The sequence below is a fragment of the Mauremys reevesii genome, linkage group 6 (genome assembly GCF_016161935.1).
Source record: "Mauremys reevesii isolate NIE-2019 linkage group 6, ASM1616193v1, whole genome shotgun sequence".
Classification (NCBI taxonomy): Eukaryota; Metazoa; Chordata; order Testudines; family Geoemydidae; genus Mauremys; species Mauremys reevesii.
This window is the reverse complement of record NC_052628.1, coordinates 18,491,479-18,510,480: the sequence shown is the minus strand read 5'-3', so window position 1 is coordinate 18,510,480 and position 19,002 is coordinate 18,491,479. Positions and strand designations below refer to the sequence as shown.

The window sequence follows — 19,002 nt, the reverse complement described above, 5'->3', positions numbered from 1 at the left end:
AATTTACTATTATTTACTATTAATTGTTGTCAATGTTTCTCTTTTGGTTCATTTTTAAAATATGTTTCTCCCGGCAGTGGTCAGTCTAATGGTTGGCTCTGCCCCATCCTAAAACTAAAGTTAAAAGTTGCTGTCATGGGTGAAGCATTGTTAAAAGCCACAATTGGGCCAGTGCCATTTATAGATTTTAAAAAATGCTGACTTAAAATAGTCTGCCAGCGAGGCTCCAAAAGGTAGAAAGATGCCTTTTCAGCATCCCAGCTAAATCCATCTCTCTTCCCGCTCCCCTGTAAAAATAGCATGAACCCAGACATTGTTTTGCTGTCTGTAGCAGTTGCTGGGAATTCACAAAAGGAAATTCTAGGTTGTAATTTAGCTTGGCCTCAGGTAATGTGTTAAATACACTTGGGATACATATAATCTAAGATTTTTAGTTTGTACAACGCCATTTCCCCCCAAATGTTTAAACAATACTGCTTTTAATGAAAAAATCTGGCTTTATTAAATGCCAGATCTGTGACTTACAACTGTTTCTGCATATCTGCTCTCAATCAAGAGAAAAGAGTTTAATTTTTGTAGCTTTGTTCACTTTGCATATGTTAAACTGATGCAACATGCACCCAGGGCATCACTTCAGAGACAGTTTGTTCCATAAATATGTAGTCGTCTCTTAAATACCAGATGTAGGTGAAGTTAGATTTGGAATAAAAAGAATAGCAAACAATTAAACTGTTCATATAGTTTTTAGGAAATATCTGACCCTTCAATTTCTTCTCTTATGTACCTGTTTTAGGAAAGGGTAGGCTCTCTTCCAAAATTGTATTTGATTTGATTATGAACTGCTGCATGGTACCTTGTCATTTCTGCTATTGAAGACAAGCTTCTGCTTGCTTCTCTTCTGAAGTTTAGAAAACAATGAGTAATCTCATAAACAAAATACATTGAACGGGGCAGCTCAAATGAAAGATGGGCCACTTTGACAACATGGCTAGTTCTAAAAACAAGAAGGGCAAATTTCAGTCTCTTGTTCTCCACATTTAACTTTCTGAAAAAAACAGTCTGCTAGTGCACAAAGTGTATTAGTCACTGTCTGAAACTGTAACTTGTGTGAAAGAATCAAGCCTGGTAATTTCTTTTGGAAAACTGGTATGAATTTTGAAGTAAAAACATAAGAACAAAGGAAATAGTTTTTGAATAGAGTCAGTCTTAAGTTAGCCTTTGACCATTTGATACATTCCACTCTGAAAAAGAAGTTGAAGGGAGGAAATTTTTTTTTTTTAAATTCGAGGAGGATACTGGTAATGTTTTCCACATTTGAATTTTAATACATGAAACAGGCTATAAAACTTTGGCCAGCTGCAGTAAATAAAGTAGCAGTGGGAGGTATGGACCGGAAACTTGTACAGAATGTGCTGGTGGAAGTTTCTTTGCCCACTGTACACCTTCATTTGTTGGTTTCAAACTTGGAGTATGTTAGGGTAACTTGAGATTTAGCCCAGAGTCTGTGTTAGTTTCCAGCAGGTCTTCCTTATTAGATATCCTCCACAATTCTGTGCTATATTGGACAAGTATGAAGCTGTTCCCCAGGCAAAAATAATATGAAACTGGGTCAGATTCTGCTCTCAACTCCACTGTTGTAAATATGAATTACATCCTTTCATTTCTGTGGAATTGCTCCAGATTTACAGCAGTGGAGCTGAGAGCAAAATTTGTCCCACTGCGATTACTTGTTTTCTTAAGAGAGATGGATGACACTTCTAGTGGGAGGTTCATGTATTCAACTCTGTCACTACAGTGTTTCCTTAAAGCCCCAATCCAACAAAGCCTTAAGCACATGCACAAGTTTAAGCACATGAATAGTCCCCTTGGATTTCTACAGTTGGTGATGTCCTTGTTTCTAATTTCTCCTCTCATATTAGGCAACTGGGGTACATAAAAAATCACTCCATGCTCAGACTTGGCATGTCTCAGGGAAGCAACAAATTAGTAAATTAATTAAAGTATGGGAGCTTCATACTCCCAAATTCCTAATCCCACTTACACTGGGAGTCAGGAGAACTGCTCACTTCCATTGCTGATGATTTGCTGAGTGATTTTGGATAAGTTACTTAGAGACCACTTCTTCCACTCTTTTATTGAATAGTACCATAGAGCCATACTCAAAGTAAGGCACTGCTCATCTTAAATAAGAGTGGCAGAATCAAGCTTTAACTTTCTTGTACCTTGGATACAATGTAAAGTGGGTAGAATTATACTTCCTGACTTCTCAAGGGAGTTCTGATTTAATATTTCTTTGACAACCACTAACAAAAGCTGCTATAAAAGTGAATTAACTATAGTAATTTTTATCATAATTACAAAGTACAAATATTAAATTTGTCAAGATTGTAGTGCAGGAAATACAAAATACCATAAAAAGAAGTCAAAATGTTACCTTTATAAAAAAAACCCAATAAACTACTTTTGATCTAAAAAAGGTTATTACACTGAATTAGTTTTATGTATCTATATAAATAAAATACACCCAGCACAGATTCAGAAATACAAATTGAAGCTTTTAGGAGGTACAATATATACATAGGAGAATACGTACAATAGACGTAAGACCTGGGTGAAATTTTTCACATGAAACTGTTTTTTCACTGAAATATGCAGATTTGGGTCAACAGAAACATTTTGCAAATTTGCGTTGAATTTTGCTAAATTATTCTTGTCAGAAACAAAATTCCAAGAAAAATCAAAACAGTTCATTTTGACTTTTTGGAAACAAAATGTTTAGATATTCAATTTGAAACTGACATTTTGTTTCAAATTTCACTTCAGTTTTATTTTTAAAAAGCTTTAAAAAAACTCAAACAAAATGAATTTTTTTCTTTTTTTCTTTTGTTCAGCCACTGAACCAAAAATGCAGTTATTCGCCCAGCTCTAATAGATATGCCCTAAACCAATGTAACAGATAAATATGCCTACTAAAGTGACTTGGTGTGTGTTTACTTGAACCTAAATATCTCTAACTCGACACACCAGCAACAAACTATTTTGCAATCTTGACTAAATTAATATTTACAACCTGCCATACTTAATAAAGGTTTAGACTTCAATCCTGCAAACACAAATGTGCTTAACTTTACTGTTATGAATAGTCTCATTGGGACTATTTGTGGTAGGAAAGTTAAGCACATGCGCAAGCATTTCCAGTATTGAAGCCATAATAATTAAAATGAAGGTAGTGTGGCTTGCGAAGCACACACAAAACACCTCTATGCACTAAAAAGAGTTTAGTTTGTTCTCAGAGGTCAGACATGCAATATTGCTAAGAAATATCATTTAATTAGAAGTGTATTTGTATGTAATGGTATGCAGATGATGAGAGTAAGCATCTCAAGCCACTGCTTGCATCCGAAGAAGTGGGTATTCACCCACGAAAGCTCATGCTGCAAAACGTCTGTTAGTCTATAAGGTGCCACAGGATTCTTTGCTGCTTCTACATCTCATTCCCATAGCTGGTCATAAATATTTGTGTCTCAGTAATGGCAGTTATGAAAATAACAGAAGTTAGGAAATTCCAAGTCAAGACAGAAACTCCAAGATTAGTTTGTTTGTATTGTATCTGCTCCTACTCCCACCACAAGGACATGAGCTTAAGCCTATGTTGTTGCCTTTGACTGTGAATTTCCTGGCTTTGGTCAGTTCCATCATTATTGTAGAGATGATGTAGGTTGTAGAGGGTTTTTTTAACATTTGAAATAGAGTTTTGTAAAATGGCATTTGTATGCTAGCTTTTACACAGAAATCATAAAAGAGGCACATTTCTTTTGTAGCAGTGTATGATTGGATTGATTATAACCATTATACAACAAAAACTGGGATACAATTTTTTTTAAGACACTCCTTAGAAGTCCATCAGCTTGCTTCCATGCTTCACACAAGGGTCCCCAGGAAGAGGATATGTTCATTTATATTTTTTTTAACATCCAAATTAAATTAACATATGGAATTTTCCACTGCTAGAAATTAAAATAGCAACTCATGAAGTAATTCAGTTATGTCATTCATACAAAAACAAAGAGAGTCAAGGAACTTGGCATTATTTAAAAGACAAGATTCAGCTTTTTTATTTGTTTGTTAAAAATCTGTTATTTCCCTGCTTTAATTTTTATCATAGTTGCAATTAAAAACAAACAAAAAAACAAACAAAAAAGGTATCCTAATAATTGAGAAAACTGGACAAAACAGCCTTGTTGGACTAAAAGCTTGTAAAACAAGCGGCAGTATAACCCTTTTATATAACATTCATGTTCTTTCTAATTGGTTGGCATTCCTAATTTCATGTAAATTATAGCCTCCATCATATTCTTAATACCATTTTTGAAGTATACTGTTGGTTTTAATCAGAAAAAAATCCATTAATTATTATTTAAAATGACACCCTTTTTCAAAAACATTGTCCTGACACAATGACTTCATTCATTTTAAACGAGTTAATTAGGTGTATTGTTAAAATCGTAGTATTTGGTTTCCAAGTTTTAATTTAGCATTAGCTAGCTGCTTGGTTTCCACACATGGACGGATCCATTGTGAAGCCGAGTGTGTGTGAAAGTTATTGGAGAATGGTAGTCTCTGGGTAACGTTCCTCTAAGCTGCCCTGATTTTTGTTTCCCCTGTAGTCTAGATGAGAAACAGCTGGCTTTTGTTTAAAAAGCTGTTTTGTGAAATGTCTGAAACTTGAGGTGTAGAGCTGAGGTCACCATTAAAGCAGGTGCTTGGGAACAAGTGGGAAAGAAAGCAGCAGAGGCCGATTTGGCCACATAATCTTTTGGAGGATATTTCCTATTAGACTGTAATATGGTATCAAAAGGAAATAAAACTTCTCTAAGTTTGCGGATTTGTTGACTATGTTTTTCACTCACAGATAAATGAAAGAGTTAATTTTCCTAATCCTGTAGTTTTAGAACCTCGTATATCTCTGGATTTAGCCAATACTTAAATGAATAATCATCCCTGTAGGAAAGAAATCATAAGGATTATTTCACTGACTTCACTTCAGTGGCCATGGCAACCCACTTCTCTCCATAGTATGTTGCAACTGGTTGATTTCTTTTAAAATACTTCAATTGTCTCACCTAGTATGAAAGAAATGCTGTATAAGTGTGGAGGACCAGAACATTGAATTAATGCTCTCTAGGTACTTTATAGTGGAGCATGAATAGAGACTGAGCCAATTGTACCAATAAGATCAGTACCTAAATTAGTCTGCAAAAAGCAAACGCTAAAATATGTAGAATCCTTGTGTACTTAAAGTATCGATAGGCAGAAAGAATTAAGAAAACACATCTCCTCTCGCAGATTATTAACAGCTGTTTGGGAACGGAGATTAACACTGTAATTTTTGCAGCACTAGAAGAAAATTTGTTTGGGAAGTTGGCTCTTCACTTCCAGTCAATGTGGAATGCCAAATAAAACTTCCTTTTGCAGAGCTCATGTTAGAGTTGAGCAATGTTGTGATTCCCTCAGAAACACTGGATTACCCAAGCCTACCTCCATTAAATAGGACAGAAAGAGTATAGAGAAATGCATGGAGCCTTGCCATGCAGCATTCTATCATACAGTACATAACATGAAAGCCGCTGTTTCGTTCAGACTGCCTCCCTGCCTCTACTTAAGACGTGGCACTCTTTATATATATATAAATACTGAACTTCAGCGTTGCCACTTTTGTCAGCGCTTAAATGGATTTTGCATATGACTTGCTCGCAAAATGCCTTTTCATAAGATATTTGGAAAGCTGCTTAGTATTCTTTGGTACTTTTTTCTGTATTAAGAAAATGTTGAACTTTGCTATTTTTCCTGATTTAATGCCATCCTTAATGTCTTTTCTTTTTTTTTTTAAATCCTTCCTTTTTCTTTTGATCTTATTTATCACTGAGCCACTGGTCATATGGAAATTATTATTGTATAGCATGGAGATGAAAGACTTCAGTGCCGTAAAATAAGAGTGAATAATTTGGACCAATAATGCGCACATGGAGTAAGAGACCATTTGTGTCAAAGTGGCCTGTGTTGTTCCCTTTGTAATATAGCAGTTGAGGTTTATAAGGGCTTTACGCAAATCTGCTTTCTGTCAAACTTATACATTTTGACAATATTAAACACGTTAACATGCATAACTTTACAACTTGCGTGTCACATGTTTTTATTTATCTAATTGGATAACACAAGGTCATCATATTTGTAAAGGTACCAAGGTAGTTGCTCGTTAAATTCATTCATGACTTTAGCTGATCGAGCTAATCTCTTCCTAATTGCGATATGTAGTTGTTATCCTGAGATGGGAAATCATTCAGTTGAACGTCCTGAATTTGTAAGCATTAGAAAATACCTGTTAGCATTCCCTTTGCATCTTTGTTTTCAGAGTGGAATTTGTCAAATTCTTTCTGAGTTATATGTTAATACGAATTGTGTGAAGTGCTGTGTCTCAGTATGGGAAGAGTTAATGGTAAACAAAGGGGGACTTTTTCAGCTTTTGTCTGCTACCTGCAATACATGAACTGCAAATGCCCATCTGTGAGCAATCAAAGTAATGTTTGTATGACTGTTTCTCACTTTTATAGATGCACTTTTGGTTTCAATAGTGTTCCCTCATTTTAGAGAAAATAAGTTGCCTTTCTTTTGATATGATGGAGATATTGACAAGATAATTAAAACTGGAATCTAGCACTCTTGAACTGTCAGGTGTAATTGATATTTCATGGGGAGATTACAATTCAAAGATATCAAAACAGTTTTCTTTGTCAGTGGGTATCTAATTACAGTGAGAACATGTCAACTTTTCTCTTTGTGTTTGCTGAAAAACAAATATCTATCTAATCTACCTATATATTCACACATAGGTTTGTGTGTGACCTCTGTTTAGGTTTTATTTCCAAGTTTAAGGTTCTGATCATACAACTGTAGTTTAAAGATCAGTATTTTGAAAATCAAAGGCATATAGCTGTTCATATTCAACAGGCAGCTAAGGTGAAACTATCCTTTTGCAAACAGTTCACTTATTAATAACACTTTCATGAAGGTGAGGTTAGGTAGTTACATGTCAGTTCCATTAACTAGCTGTTCCTGGACTGGCAAAGCTCTAATCGTGCTGTGCGGTTCTAGAATGATAGTGGAGGAGTAGCTTAGGTCTAAAGCCTGTTTTGGAGACACTTATCTCAGGAGATAGTATTAACTAGGATTGGATAACTGCCAAATGAAATTTAATACATTTTCACATCCATGAAATAGGCTTCTTAAACAAAGAAGCATAATTACTTTCAAAAACGCTTCCTGGAAACAAAGAGAGTGAAAACAGTAAATGTCTTTTTGTTGTTGTTTGTTGATAGCTACAGGATACATACAATGGACCAGTTTTTAAGCAGGACCTCCATTCAAGCCAGTGGGGGTTCTGCGTAAAAATCAATAGCATGATATAGTCCAGTGATATTTACCAGTCTGCATTAAACACCCCACATGTAACAAAATACTAAGAAAGACAGAGACTTGCCAAAGGTCACCTCACTTAAAGTGCCAGTGTTTGAAATCTGTGAATCATGGGCAAGTTGGAATAAATAAATTATTTATTATAACGGCTGAATTCAGTGAACTTGTTACACACCCTGGCCTTTCCTTTGCCTGTGGGTCAATGAACTATAATTATATTTTTCAACTATTCAGAAAATTAAGAATGCATGAATTTAATTGTTTCTCTTGGCAGATTTTGGAGGAGGATAGTGGGTTGGGTTTTTTGTTTTTTGTTTGTTTTTTTTTAATCGAAGGTTGAAACATGATGAATGCACCAGAAGACTAAGTGACCTTTTTCCTTTAATCAAGTTCTAGTTTTAGAAAGTTAATAAAGTCTCAACTTTTCAGACAGTTTCATGTTAGCTTTAACAGAAAACAAAATGTGAATCTTTAAAAAAAAAAAAACCCCAAAAAACCATCAAATGCCACCACACATACACATCTCTTTTGGTATGGTTAAAGCTGTATTCTAGTTCCGATAAACCAAAATCCTAATAGAAAAGACGCTTCTGTTCTAGATACCTCCATGTGCTTTCACATAATAGGTTCTTTTGAGATTCTTTTTTATTCTATCAAAGAATTTTCCCTTTTTCAAACTACTTTTGCAATATATTTTTGAAAACCATGCTGTCTGCTGTTCTGGTAGGGCTTCGTAACACCCACAAAAATCTAAATAAAGTCAAAAGGCATAAACCGAAAAGCTTGGTATTCATATTTGAATATCTCTGTACTTTATATAAAAGGTCAAAGGAAATACTGTGAGAACCAGTTCTACCATTATTTCAGCTCATTAAATTTAAAAAAAAATTCCATGAAAGACAAACAAAAATATTGTGCAAGTATCTGTTTTTCCATCTGGGTTTTCTCTACACCCGTCATCCTAATATTGGAACACCTGTCAAAGAGTTTAACGCTAAAAAGTCCAGTAGCCTAATCTTGATCCCCAATTACTCCCAGGTGGTTGGGACTGTGCTTCTACACACACACACATAATATGTTTGTTATTCATGAGTTTCTTAACCCCAGGGGCCAAAGTAACACAAGATAAGGACTTCTCCTGATGTTTTCTTTTAGCTGACAAATCTCAAGGAGAATAGATTTTTTTTTTGTTATTATGACTCCCTAAAGGAAATAAACACAAAGAGTTACATGTAAATACTAGAGAACGTACTTTGTTTGTTTTTCATTTGCTGAATGTTCAAGTAGGGGTCTGTTTAAAGACAGGTCAATAAATGAAGTATTAATAGAACTTCAAACTGAGCTTGATTCTCTAAAGATAGTATTATTTCTAGATCTTCAATCCTGGGCTGGGGGAATGAGTCATATCTTCACTCTGTCTTGGGGCAAACCTGTTGTTCATATCACAGACAAAAGGCTCATTGGTTGGGGATAGCAGATGGATTGGCATCTGACGTTATTGTTGAAGGACTTAACCACTATTTGCAAATGAGGTTCACAATTTAAGGATATTCCTGGAAGGAACCTTATTTGGTCCTTAAGTCCCAGATGGCTAAGGAGTACATTATTCCATCATCACAAGGTAGGGTAACCATGATTTTCTTTCTTCCTTTCATTACTTTAGTTATCAACATCTTTATCATTATTGCAATCCTGTCTAAATAAGGCAATCTTTGAAGGTCCTTCTATCTGTAGTTGCAGCTGGTACCTAATATGGTAGCTGCTCTGCTTAGTAGCGCTGGTCATACCTGTGCACCAAAGACTGTTTTCTTTCTGTATTCAATTGAACTTTAACTGCACTCTTGAACTTTAAGGGATAGTTTAATAAGCCTCTGCCTGTTTTCCTGTGTTCACTCACAACTGTAGAGATCAGCTGATGTGCTTTATCATACAGCTGATAGATATGAATGTCTGATATCTGATGGCAGAATGTTCTCAGTGGAGTACAATTGACTGAAATTCACTTCCTTCGTTGGTTTGACAGACTCTCGGTTTGTCGACATAGATGTTTAGAGTGGTTGGGTTTTTTATACATAGTTACTATTGTTTAGCTAATTTTGGTCTTACAATGTGTGTGTATATGCATGTGTACCTAGATACAATAGTAATTGGCACACTTTTATACATCAGTAAAATACATTATCTATGGGTAAAAATTTTCTACAGCATCTAAATGACTTTGGAGCCTACATTTCATTGACTTTCAATGAAAGTGCCTAAGTTGCTTCTGAGAATGGGACTTAGGCTCTAAGTAATTTAAGTGCTTTTGAAAATTTGACCATATATATTTAAGGGGGGGCATTCAGTTCCCATTTACATGCTGGCACTCCCCCGCAAAACTGCCCACCAAGAAAGAAAAGTGTTCAGCTCCAGAACATCAGGTAGTAGACCAAAATGACATCTCTTTTCTCATATAAGCAATTATGGCTGGCACATTTCAACAAAGGAAAGACTGAAGAGAGTTTTATTCATAACATTTTCTGAGCAGCTCCACCCTTCTGTCTTTCCATTTCCAATTTAAGGGATTCATCATGGCTCTCAGGACATCGAATGCAAAGGACATTTTACATAAAAGTAAAGTTCAGTGTGGTGTCTCTGGATCAGTCTTTGCCCCCTCAAATCAAGGTGACTGGTTATGTACTTAGGACTGAAGGATAAAAGTGCTTGTGCATTTTATGTCAGGAGGTATCTCAAAAGACAATAAAGCCACGTTACTTTTGGTTAAGTGCTCTGATTGGGTTAATGCTGCCATCAAAGTATTCAGCCACTGCTGCAGTGAATTTATGCTATTTATTTATCATCTACCTAGCAACAACTATGGGATGCTAGGCTTGGTAAAGTCACCAAAGATAGATCCTGACCACAGGTTCCTACAGTCGAAATAGATGTAGATGAGAGAAAGAGAGGGGTAATGTCAAAAGGCAGAAATAAAGCAGCGATGTTAAGCATAAGTTGGTGTAGTTCATGGTTCTTTTTAACTGTTTTTGAGGAGACGACTAGGGTTTATAGAACTCATGGAAGGAAGCATGTTTTGAGGGGGGATTTGAAGAAGATGAGGTATTGTAGGCAAGGGAGAAGTCCAAGACATAAGGGAAAGTAAGGGAGTGTGAGAGTGACATAAAGTGTGCAGTTATATACGTTGTTTGGTTAGATTGAAATAACTGAATGTGGGAACAGAGAAAGATAAAATGATAAATGATTAATCCCCAAGTTATTCTAAAAGATGTGTCCAAAATACACTGAAGAACTTTTGTAGTATATCTCTTGGTCCCTCCAGGAGTGCCAGGTGCAGTACAGTGTCCTGGCATTGAACAGACTTAAATGAACTACAGATTTTCATAAATGAAATATCCAAAAAGATAGAACATGCAGATGATCACATAATTATATTTTATACCAATGAACAGAGTGAAGTAGAGTCAATATTCTTGGGTCAAACTCAGCCCTGCCAAAACTCTATTGCAGTTGATGGACCTAGCCAGGTAAAATATACGTTTTTTGTGTTTTGAAGGCCCCAAAGTCTGAAGCTTTACAATGCCCAGATGGATCTTTCTGACTGCCACTCATATCACAGAAAGTGAGATAACCCTTCCTGGACAGAGTTGAGTACATTGGCGTAATGGATCAACAGATGATAAAACCAGGTCTTTCCCTAATGTATGGCTTATGGCCAGTTCACTCCAACAAGTATTTGTTAATCTCAACAGACTTGCTAGATTTGTGGGCAGTAAAAGAGGACATATAAATAGACAGACTTGCCTATTTATTTGTGAGAAATGTGATGATATTACTTCCAAATTTTCTTGTGAAGCTGAAGAAGAGGATAAATCTGCGGCTTTTCTTAGTAGTTTTTATTAGAACTGGTTAAAAAAATGACATTTTCATTAAAATAGTTGTCAACAATTTCATCCCTTTTTCTCTAAATTCAAGATTTCAATACAATCATCAAACTTGTAAATTTTGGATTTTTTCAGCCAGCTCTCCTTGTTTTATGATAAAACCATAGACTATATCATTAGGGAACTCAGTCAAAATGAACACTCAGCATCATGTGTGCTGGATTTAGCCATCCTAGTTACAGTCTTACTGTCAACTACAATTTGGCCAAAAGGAGGTAGACATTTTGAATGGGATGACATGTCTGCCAAAGTATATCAACACCTTCAAAAGAAGTCTGGTGGTTGTTTTCCAAGTGAAAGTGTCATCATTTAGAGTGAAACCAAATGGATTCCTACACTTGTCCCCCAAGTTTTACCACAGAAAATCCTCTACAGTTTACAGAACCTTAACTCTATCTATCTCCAGATAAAGTATGTTTAGCTACCATATTTTCCTTTCACAAATAAGAAGCTGCTCTTAAGGGCCCTTTTTTTATCAGGATGCTCCTCACTAAATTTCTCTCCTGAATCTTTGAGATTCTTGAAACATCTTGTATCTGATGTGCAACACTATTCCTATGGTGGTGGCATTTTAGATCTCTAGACTCATAAGCTACACCACCTTCTTTTTTCTTGTAACCAAATATATGAGTAAATGTACTAATTTTCCAAAGTCTCCTCTTGAGATATCATGTTTTAAAAATTAAAGTGTTTAAAAAAGGGGAGTGTTTTTATCTCTGTTATATTACACTGGCTTTTTGATTATCTGAATTTAATCTGAAAATAAAAGTTTTTCTTGAGTCCTCTTTGGAAATGTTCCCTTTTATGTTTCTTACTGTGGTCTTGCCTTGCTGGTAACAATCAGACTATATTATCTTGTAAGTCTGATTAGAAACACTTTTTAGTACTCCAGGAGTACTGAACCATGGATAATACTTTTTGAGAATGAAGAGTCACCTAGGGTTCTCTACGCAGTGTATAATCTGTGGAGACACGTTTCATCTAGTGGGTAGGATCAGCACCTGAGAATGTCCAGAATGAAAACTGTTACATGTAGAAATGTTGGTTTATACCATTCAAGGTGCTGTTTGGCTTTAAGGTATGTCTTAACTTAAGAAATGTAAGAGATTGCTCCCTGCAATTCCAGTGGTGTACTATAGAGGCTCTTTGAAATCAGAGTGCCTATCCACAGCTTCTGAGAATTCTGCTCTAGGAGTAAATAACTGTCCTTCCTTACCATCCATTGTATTTAGCTCTATGACAATTTTAGCTTATTAAGTGCATCAATGAGCAGCATACATGGAAAATAATGGATGTATTTCCATTGTGCCTGCACTGTCAGCTAAGATGATGGCATTACTGGTGTGTTTAATAAAACCTTTATTGGTATATTACCCGGAGTCATGGTGTTGGCAGGAATGGTGCCCCTTTGGATTTGGAACTCTATGGTTAATGAAATACAGTGAACATTAATTTGGAATGGGCTCCTAGCTTTGGAAAGCCAGGTGATGTTTTATTATATCTGTGCCGAATAGGGGCTGTGTCAGATACTGCTGTAGCTTCCGCTGTCAGAGGCTTAGCTGGCATTATGGGAAAAAAAATGGCAGGCTTGAGAATCTTATCCCCTGAAATGAAAGTTGAATGCCAAATTTAAATTCCTGCAGGATTTCCGATAGCAATGGGGGAATTGAGAAGCCCACAATTAAGCATATGGGCATTAAGATAATTGTCAGATCTGTTGGCGGACATGATAGAAGACAGATGGGTATGAATCAGTGCGCTCCACTGCAGCACCCTGGGAGACAATTTGACGTTTTACCTGCCTGAGCTACTCTGCCATATTTGTCACTAAATGTGCTGCACAGCATCTTCTTGAGTGTTAAGTGGTTTTGCATATTATGTAGATATACAGTACATCGGCGCCCTCTAGTGAAAAAGCTACAGGGAACATTATTTTTAGATGTCTGCCTTTCTATTTAGTCTCTCTTCACTGTCTGAGGAACTTGTTACATCCGTATTCACCTTCATATCACATTAAACTCTGTGACTCTTCTCTTTACAGGTTGGAGCTCATCGTGAAGATGGTGTCGGTCTGCGTGGCAGCCATTCGCTTGTGCCAAATCAGGTTCCAGTTCCACAGCTACCAGTTCAGTCTGCTACTTCCCCTGATTTAAATCCACCCCAAGATCCTTACAGGGGTAGGTACACCAAAATACTGTCAGGACACTGCCATGTGGCAGTCTTAAATACTTGTATTTTTACATTAAAAAACTTTAATTATACATGCTACCATGATTGGAATTGAGTCTACTTGGAACTTGGATTCATAGTAGTGATCACTCAAATACACAATGAGACCATAGTGCAGCTTGAGTGGGAGGAGAGAGTCAGGAGTAACATGATATATAGTTCTGATTAATCCAGACATCCTATCTGGTATGCTCTAGTAATCACAGTTACAAGCATCCAAGCAATTTAGCCCAGGACAGCAAGTTCTAGTACTAACATAACTCAAGCAGTAGAGAAATGTAGAAGCTGTTTTAGGATGCAAAATCAAAAAGAGTAAACTTAAGATCCTGCGGTTCCATTACACACAGAATTCCCATTGACTTCAGTTAGATGCGAGGAAAAATACCAAAGTGATTTTAATTGTATTACAGTATTTGCTGTGCTTTGTGAATCCTGTAAGATTTATATGTATAGATGCAGTATTGTTTCAAAATACGTGTGAAACTAACTGAACCTCCTAGAGTACATCTAGGGTCTATCTTTATTCCTAGAGGCTGCTAATTTTACAATTAAAGTATGGAAGAAACAACTCAAAATTTCTTTTATGATGGCTTACAAGCTCTTACTCATTCTTCATGGCTAAGGTATTTTGATTATTTTATGGGAATGGCATATTAAGAATTTTTTTAAGAAGAAGAAACTTTGTCTAGTGTTTAAACAAAGAACTGGGTCTTATTACACAGCCAATCCACTGGTTTAATGTGTGAGGCTGGTGAAGATCACGAACTCTGTGTGTGTCAGTTTCCCTTCTGTAAAATGGGAATGATACAGGTAATGAATCTGTAAAGCACCTTCAGATCCTTGAATGTAAGGTGCTATAGATGGGCAGTCTTTTATTACTATTTCTTGTTAAATCATTGCTCAAGGAAAAAGCTTAGTGCAATAGCTCATAGACACTTGGGTTCTTAATCAGAACACGAGGTGTGTGATTTCCATGATTATGATTTTAATTGCAATTTAGTTGATGTTTGGTAGACAGTGAAATTATCATCTATTCCAGAAAGATTGCAAAGTGGAATTGAGCCTCACAGCCAGTGCTGAAAAATGGTTTCAGCAGCTGCATTCTTGAAACTCCTTTCTGCACCAGTCAGTCCAAGTGAGTGGCTGTAAGAACAGACGGGAACACAGATCCAACAATAGGTGGCATTAATAAGGAACGTACATGCAAATGCATTCAAACCTTTGCTTAAACATTGGTAACAGAAAATCACTGTGTTTTCCCATAGGTATGCCAACTGGACTGCAAGGGCAGAGTGTATCTTCAGGCAGCTCTGAAATCAAATCTGACGATGAAGGAGACGAAAACCTTCAGGACACAAAATCTTCTGAGGACAAGAAACTAGACGATGACAAGAAGGATATCAAATCAATTACTAGGTCAAGATCTAGGTAACAGTATATAATAGTGTCGCTTCATTTAATTCCTTTATTGGATTTTGATGAAGTGAACAGAACAGGAAGAAACTCATGAGTTTTTTCCTGGCAGGTAAAACCACAGCCTAAGAGGAAACTGAAGGCATGTTCTGGTAGTACTAACAGTATCATTTCAGATATTTGTACTCCAGACTTCCTAAAATTCCTTTCAAATCATGAAATTGGACACTAAGCAAATTATCCCCAATATAAATTTTTTATAAGATTAAAATATGCTTAGCAGATTGCTTTTCATCCACACCTCTGCTTAAAAATTGGAATAAAATATTTATTTTCACTTTTTAATGTATGGTTCTCAGAACAGATCATATTTTCATGACAGTTTACCAGTGTCCAACATATTGTACTCTTGTCTCTTACATTTTTAAATAAATCCATTAGGCCAGATCCTGTTTTAATGTAAATCAACATAGCTTCATAGCACTAACTGGAGCTATGCCTGTTTATGCCAGCCCTTTATCTTGATTTTAGGAGAAGCTGGGTGTTCATCTCATATCCTGCTCCCAAGAATGGCTTGGTATCTTTATATAGACAAACATTTCTCCCCTGCAGTCATCAATGGCCGTGAAATGCATGAATATACTTGGATTGCCACTGGGGCTAAATATGTTCTGCATGCTATATAAAATATTACAAAGTATTAGTGAAGGCATATCCTTGGATTTTATCATCTTGGACCTTATGTCCTTCATGAATGTTACTCACATGCATAGAAGCCCTAAGCACTAACCACCAGGATAAAGGAGAAGTTTCCTACTACAATAATATCTAGTGGCCAGTCAAGGCTGAGTTCTATGTTGGGACCTGGTGTATGGAGTCAAGCATTGGATTTTCACCTTATGGTCCTATATCAAAGCGAAGAATACCAGTAAAATTGAAATTCAGGTCCTCTCCTGGTTTGGTTTGGTTTTTAAATAAAAAAGATAAATCCAAGTTTGAGGCTGTCACTTCTCCTTCAAAACAACACTGTCTTGGATACTGTCTGAAAATGGGAAGCTTGTGAATAAGATCAATCATCTTTATTCCAAAAACACTAGTTCAGTAGCACAGAGCAAGCATTTTGCTCTTAAAAAAAACACATTATTCTCAGGAACTCATTGATTTCTACAAATATTAATTACATACACATCTATTATGATCAGAGTAAAAAGTATGACACTTGAGGTTTTCTCATAATAAATGATGTGTTGTAAAAATCATATTTAAAAGAGGTACTTTCATGACCATATATGATATGGCAAGACAAAAGCACCTTTATGCTGCTGCAGGGTGATCTTCTCAGTTCTTGTTAATTTAACAAGTAAGCTGTCACTTATGCATATTAATGTGTGCTTTGAAGCTTTTGTAAACTTTTATTTTTGTTTTTAAGAACCTTGCAACATTAAAAGGTTACTCTTGCTATTTAGTTATACTTCTAAATACATGTTGTGTTAGGGCTGTTAAACTTACCAATATATTTGCATAACCAATTTAAAATATGTATTAGCCACTGAGTCACTGGAAAATATGTGTTCAGTTTAAAATCATTGTCATTATGTTTAGGATAGAAACAGGTTTTATTGCACAAAATGATGCAGAAATTAAACTTAGGGCTCTATCCAGTTGTAAATTACACTGAAATTTCATGGGCCTTCCTGACTATGTTGTCTCTACATACTGTTTGCCACTTGATAGTGCTTGTATGCTTCCTAATCCATCTATTTGTAGCTTTCCAAGTCTGTTAACACAGGTGGCATCAGACTTTGCCAAGCCAAGTACAGTATTCCCCTCCACCTTACCCCCCCATACACACACACATACACACACACACCGTCTAAATGACAGGGGCTGGTCCTTCCAGAATGGCCCCGCAGATAACTAAACTGAAAAAATTCTAAAGTGTCCCCCTTCTGGCTGAGGTTTGTTATTTCTGAGCTGCCCAGACCTAAGAGCCCCATTTTATACCACATTATTGGATAGCAGCAGATAAAGTAGCCCACCCATCAATTATAGAAGAGTAAGGGGCCTTTATCTGACTCATGAACCCACTCACAATGGCATTGATAGGGAATGGGATAGGTAGCCATTGGCACCATGCCCAGAATTGTAGGGTAAAAGAGTTATAATCTGCATGCACGTCACTAATCACAGTCGCATGATCCTGCTCTGCACCTACCTTTTAATCATGCAAGACAGTAAGCTAACACATTACATTAACTCCTCAGCTCCTTGGTAAGGACATTCTATTACTTTCCTTTTAGGCCTGCACAGAGGATCTCTTTTCCCTTGCGTGACCCAAAGGGCTATATATAATTTCAGCTGCATAGATCCTGTAACGATTACTATAGTCCTTGCTTAAGAATACCAAATATAAAAAAATGACTGGAGCTTGATTTGGTTTAAGACTGGTGTGTTCACTGTGAGTTCAAAGTGCAACGTGAAATGTAAAGGAGTTGTAGTTAAAATATCAATTGCGTAGGTTCCCAGGATTTGTCACGCATGCATATGTAACAATACCGGCTGTGGTGCTGCTTTGTAAAATATGTTATTGAAAGGTACTGTTTTCTCTTGTTGTTACTGGCAGAGGCCATTGTATTCTGTTTTCTTTAGCTGGTAAAGGCTTCAATACAAACCCAGGAGCTCTACTCAGAGCAAACTTTATAGAGAGATTTAAATATGATTATCAGCAAGATAATATATATGGAGCGAAGGCTTATTGGCAAGTTAGAATTAGCCAGAAAATTGCTGCCTGTGCATTGCAGCAGTGGTTTAGGATGAAATCTGTTTAAAAAGTCTGCCTTATTTTTTCCCCACACCATTAGAAAATACCGTGTTCCTTTTGTCTCTCAGCAATAACGATGATGAAGACCTTACACCAGAGCAGAAGGCAGAGCGAGAGAAGGAAAGGCGAATGGCCAACAATGCTCGTGAGCGCCTACGCGTGCGTGACATCAATGAGGCTTTCAAGGAGTTGGGCCGGATGGTACAACTCCATCTGAAGAGTGACAAGCCCCAAACCAAACTCCTGATTCTACACCAGGCTGTGGCTGTCATCCTCAGCTTAGAACAGCAAGTCAGAGGTCAGTGTGTCCCAGTTCTCTCCTGCAACAGGTTATATATCCAGCAGCATTTAGCTCCACTGGTGCTCAAGAATCATTGTAAGGTGTTGTAGGTACTGATGAAAACAGACTTTTATGTGCAAATGCATGTATAATAGCACAAGAAAAATTCTTTAGTTTGGTCATTATCTCCAGTTCTTAGAAAAACTCTCCTTTTGCTTTCCATTAGATTTAGAACTCTAGGTTTTGGAATACATAAAGTGTCATGTCGGTAGCCTGCTTTTCGTCCGTCTCCCTTTTTGGCTGATCAGTGTTGCAAGGCTGTGTGAGCGTACATGAAATGAAACAATAGTAAATTAACCCTTCAGCACTGTCTATACCAAAGCTGTTGCAGCTAAACACTAATACATTCACAGCAGGAAAATCTGATTCCCAGAACCAGGAGGCAAAAATAATTGAGAAATTATCAATTATTTTTAACATTGAAAAATACTTCCAAAACAAAATGTACAGTATTACACTATAATGTACCACGTGGAAAAATCTGATTTAAAAATGCTTCCTGTTACCTAAAAGAAGACAAGGTGTTCACTCTGTAAATTGCCAACTTCCAGAAAATGTTACCACATCTTCTTCAATTCCTCTAGCTCTTCAGTCATGTTAAAACAAACCCTTTTGAGGTTAGCCAGGCCTGCCTAACATACAGTACCAGTCTGTAATACTTGGTGATACAGAGATTATTCTAAAAATGCACTCAAGCCCACAACACTCACATCTGGCATCCAATCCAGGTGTTGTACCTTAAAGTTCCTGGGTTTCAAGGTTCCAGTTCAGCATATTATGGAGACAGG

General features: G+C 36.6%; 1 protein-coding gene across 16 annotated transcripts in view; it reads left to right on the top strand.

Moving 5' to 3' along the window:
• TCF4 (transcription factor 4) overlaps nucleotides 1–19,002 on the top strand; it is a 316,652-nt gene that overhangs the window by 292,536 nt on the left and 5,114 nt on the right. For 13 of the 16 annotated variants that reach the window (XM_039542743.1, XM_039542741.1, XM_039542751.1 and 10 more), the window contains 3 exons: nucleotides 13,453–13,588; nucleotides 14,906–15,068; nucleotides 17,943–18,172. In XM_039542743.1, coding sequence (XP_039398677.1) covers nucleotides 13,453–13,588; nucleotides 14,906–15,068; nucleotides 17,943–18,172 — 529 coding nt within the window. The remainder of the gene's footprint in view (nucleotides 1–13,452; nucleotides 13,589–14,905; nucleotides 15,069–17,942; nucleotides 18,173–19,002) is intronic. The other 3 variants (XM_039542744.1, XM_039542755.1, XM_039542754.1) reach the window with 1 other exon arrangement.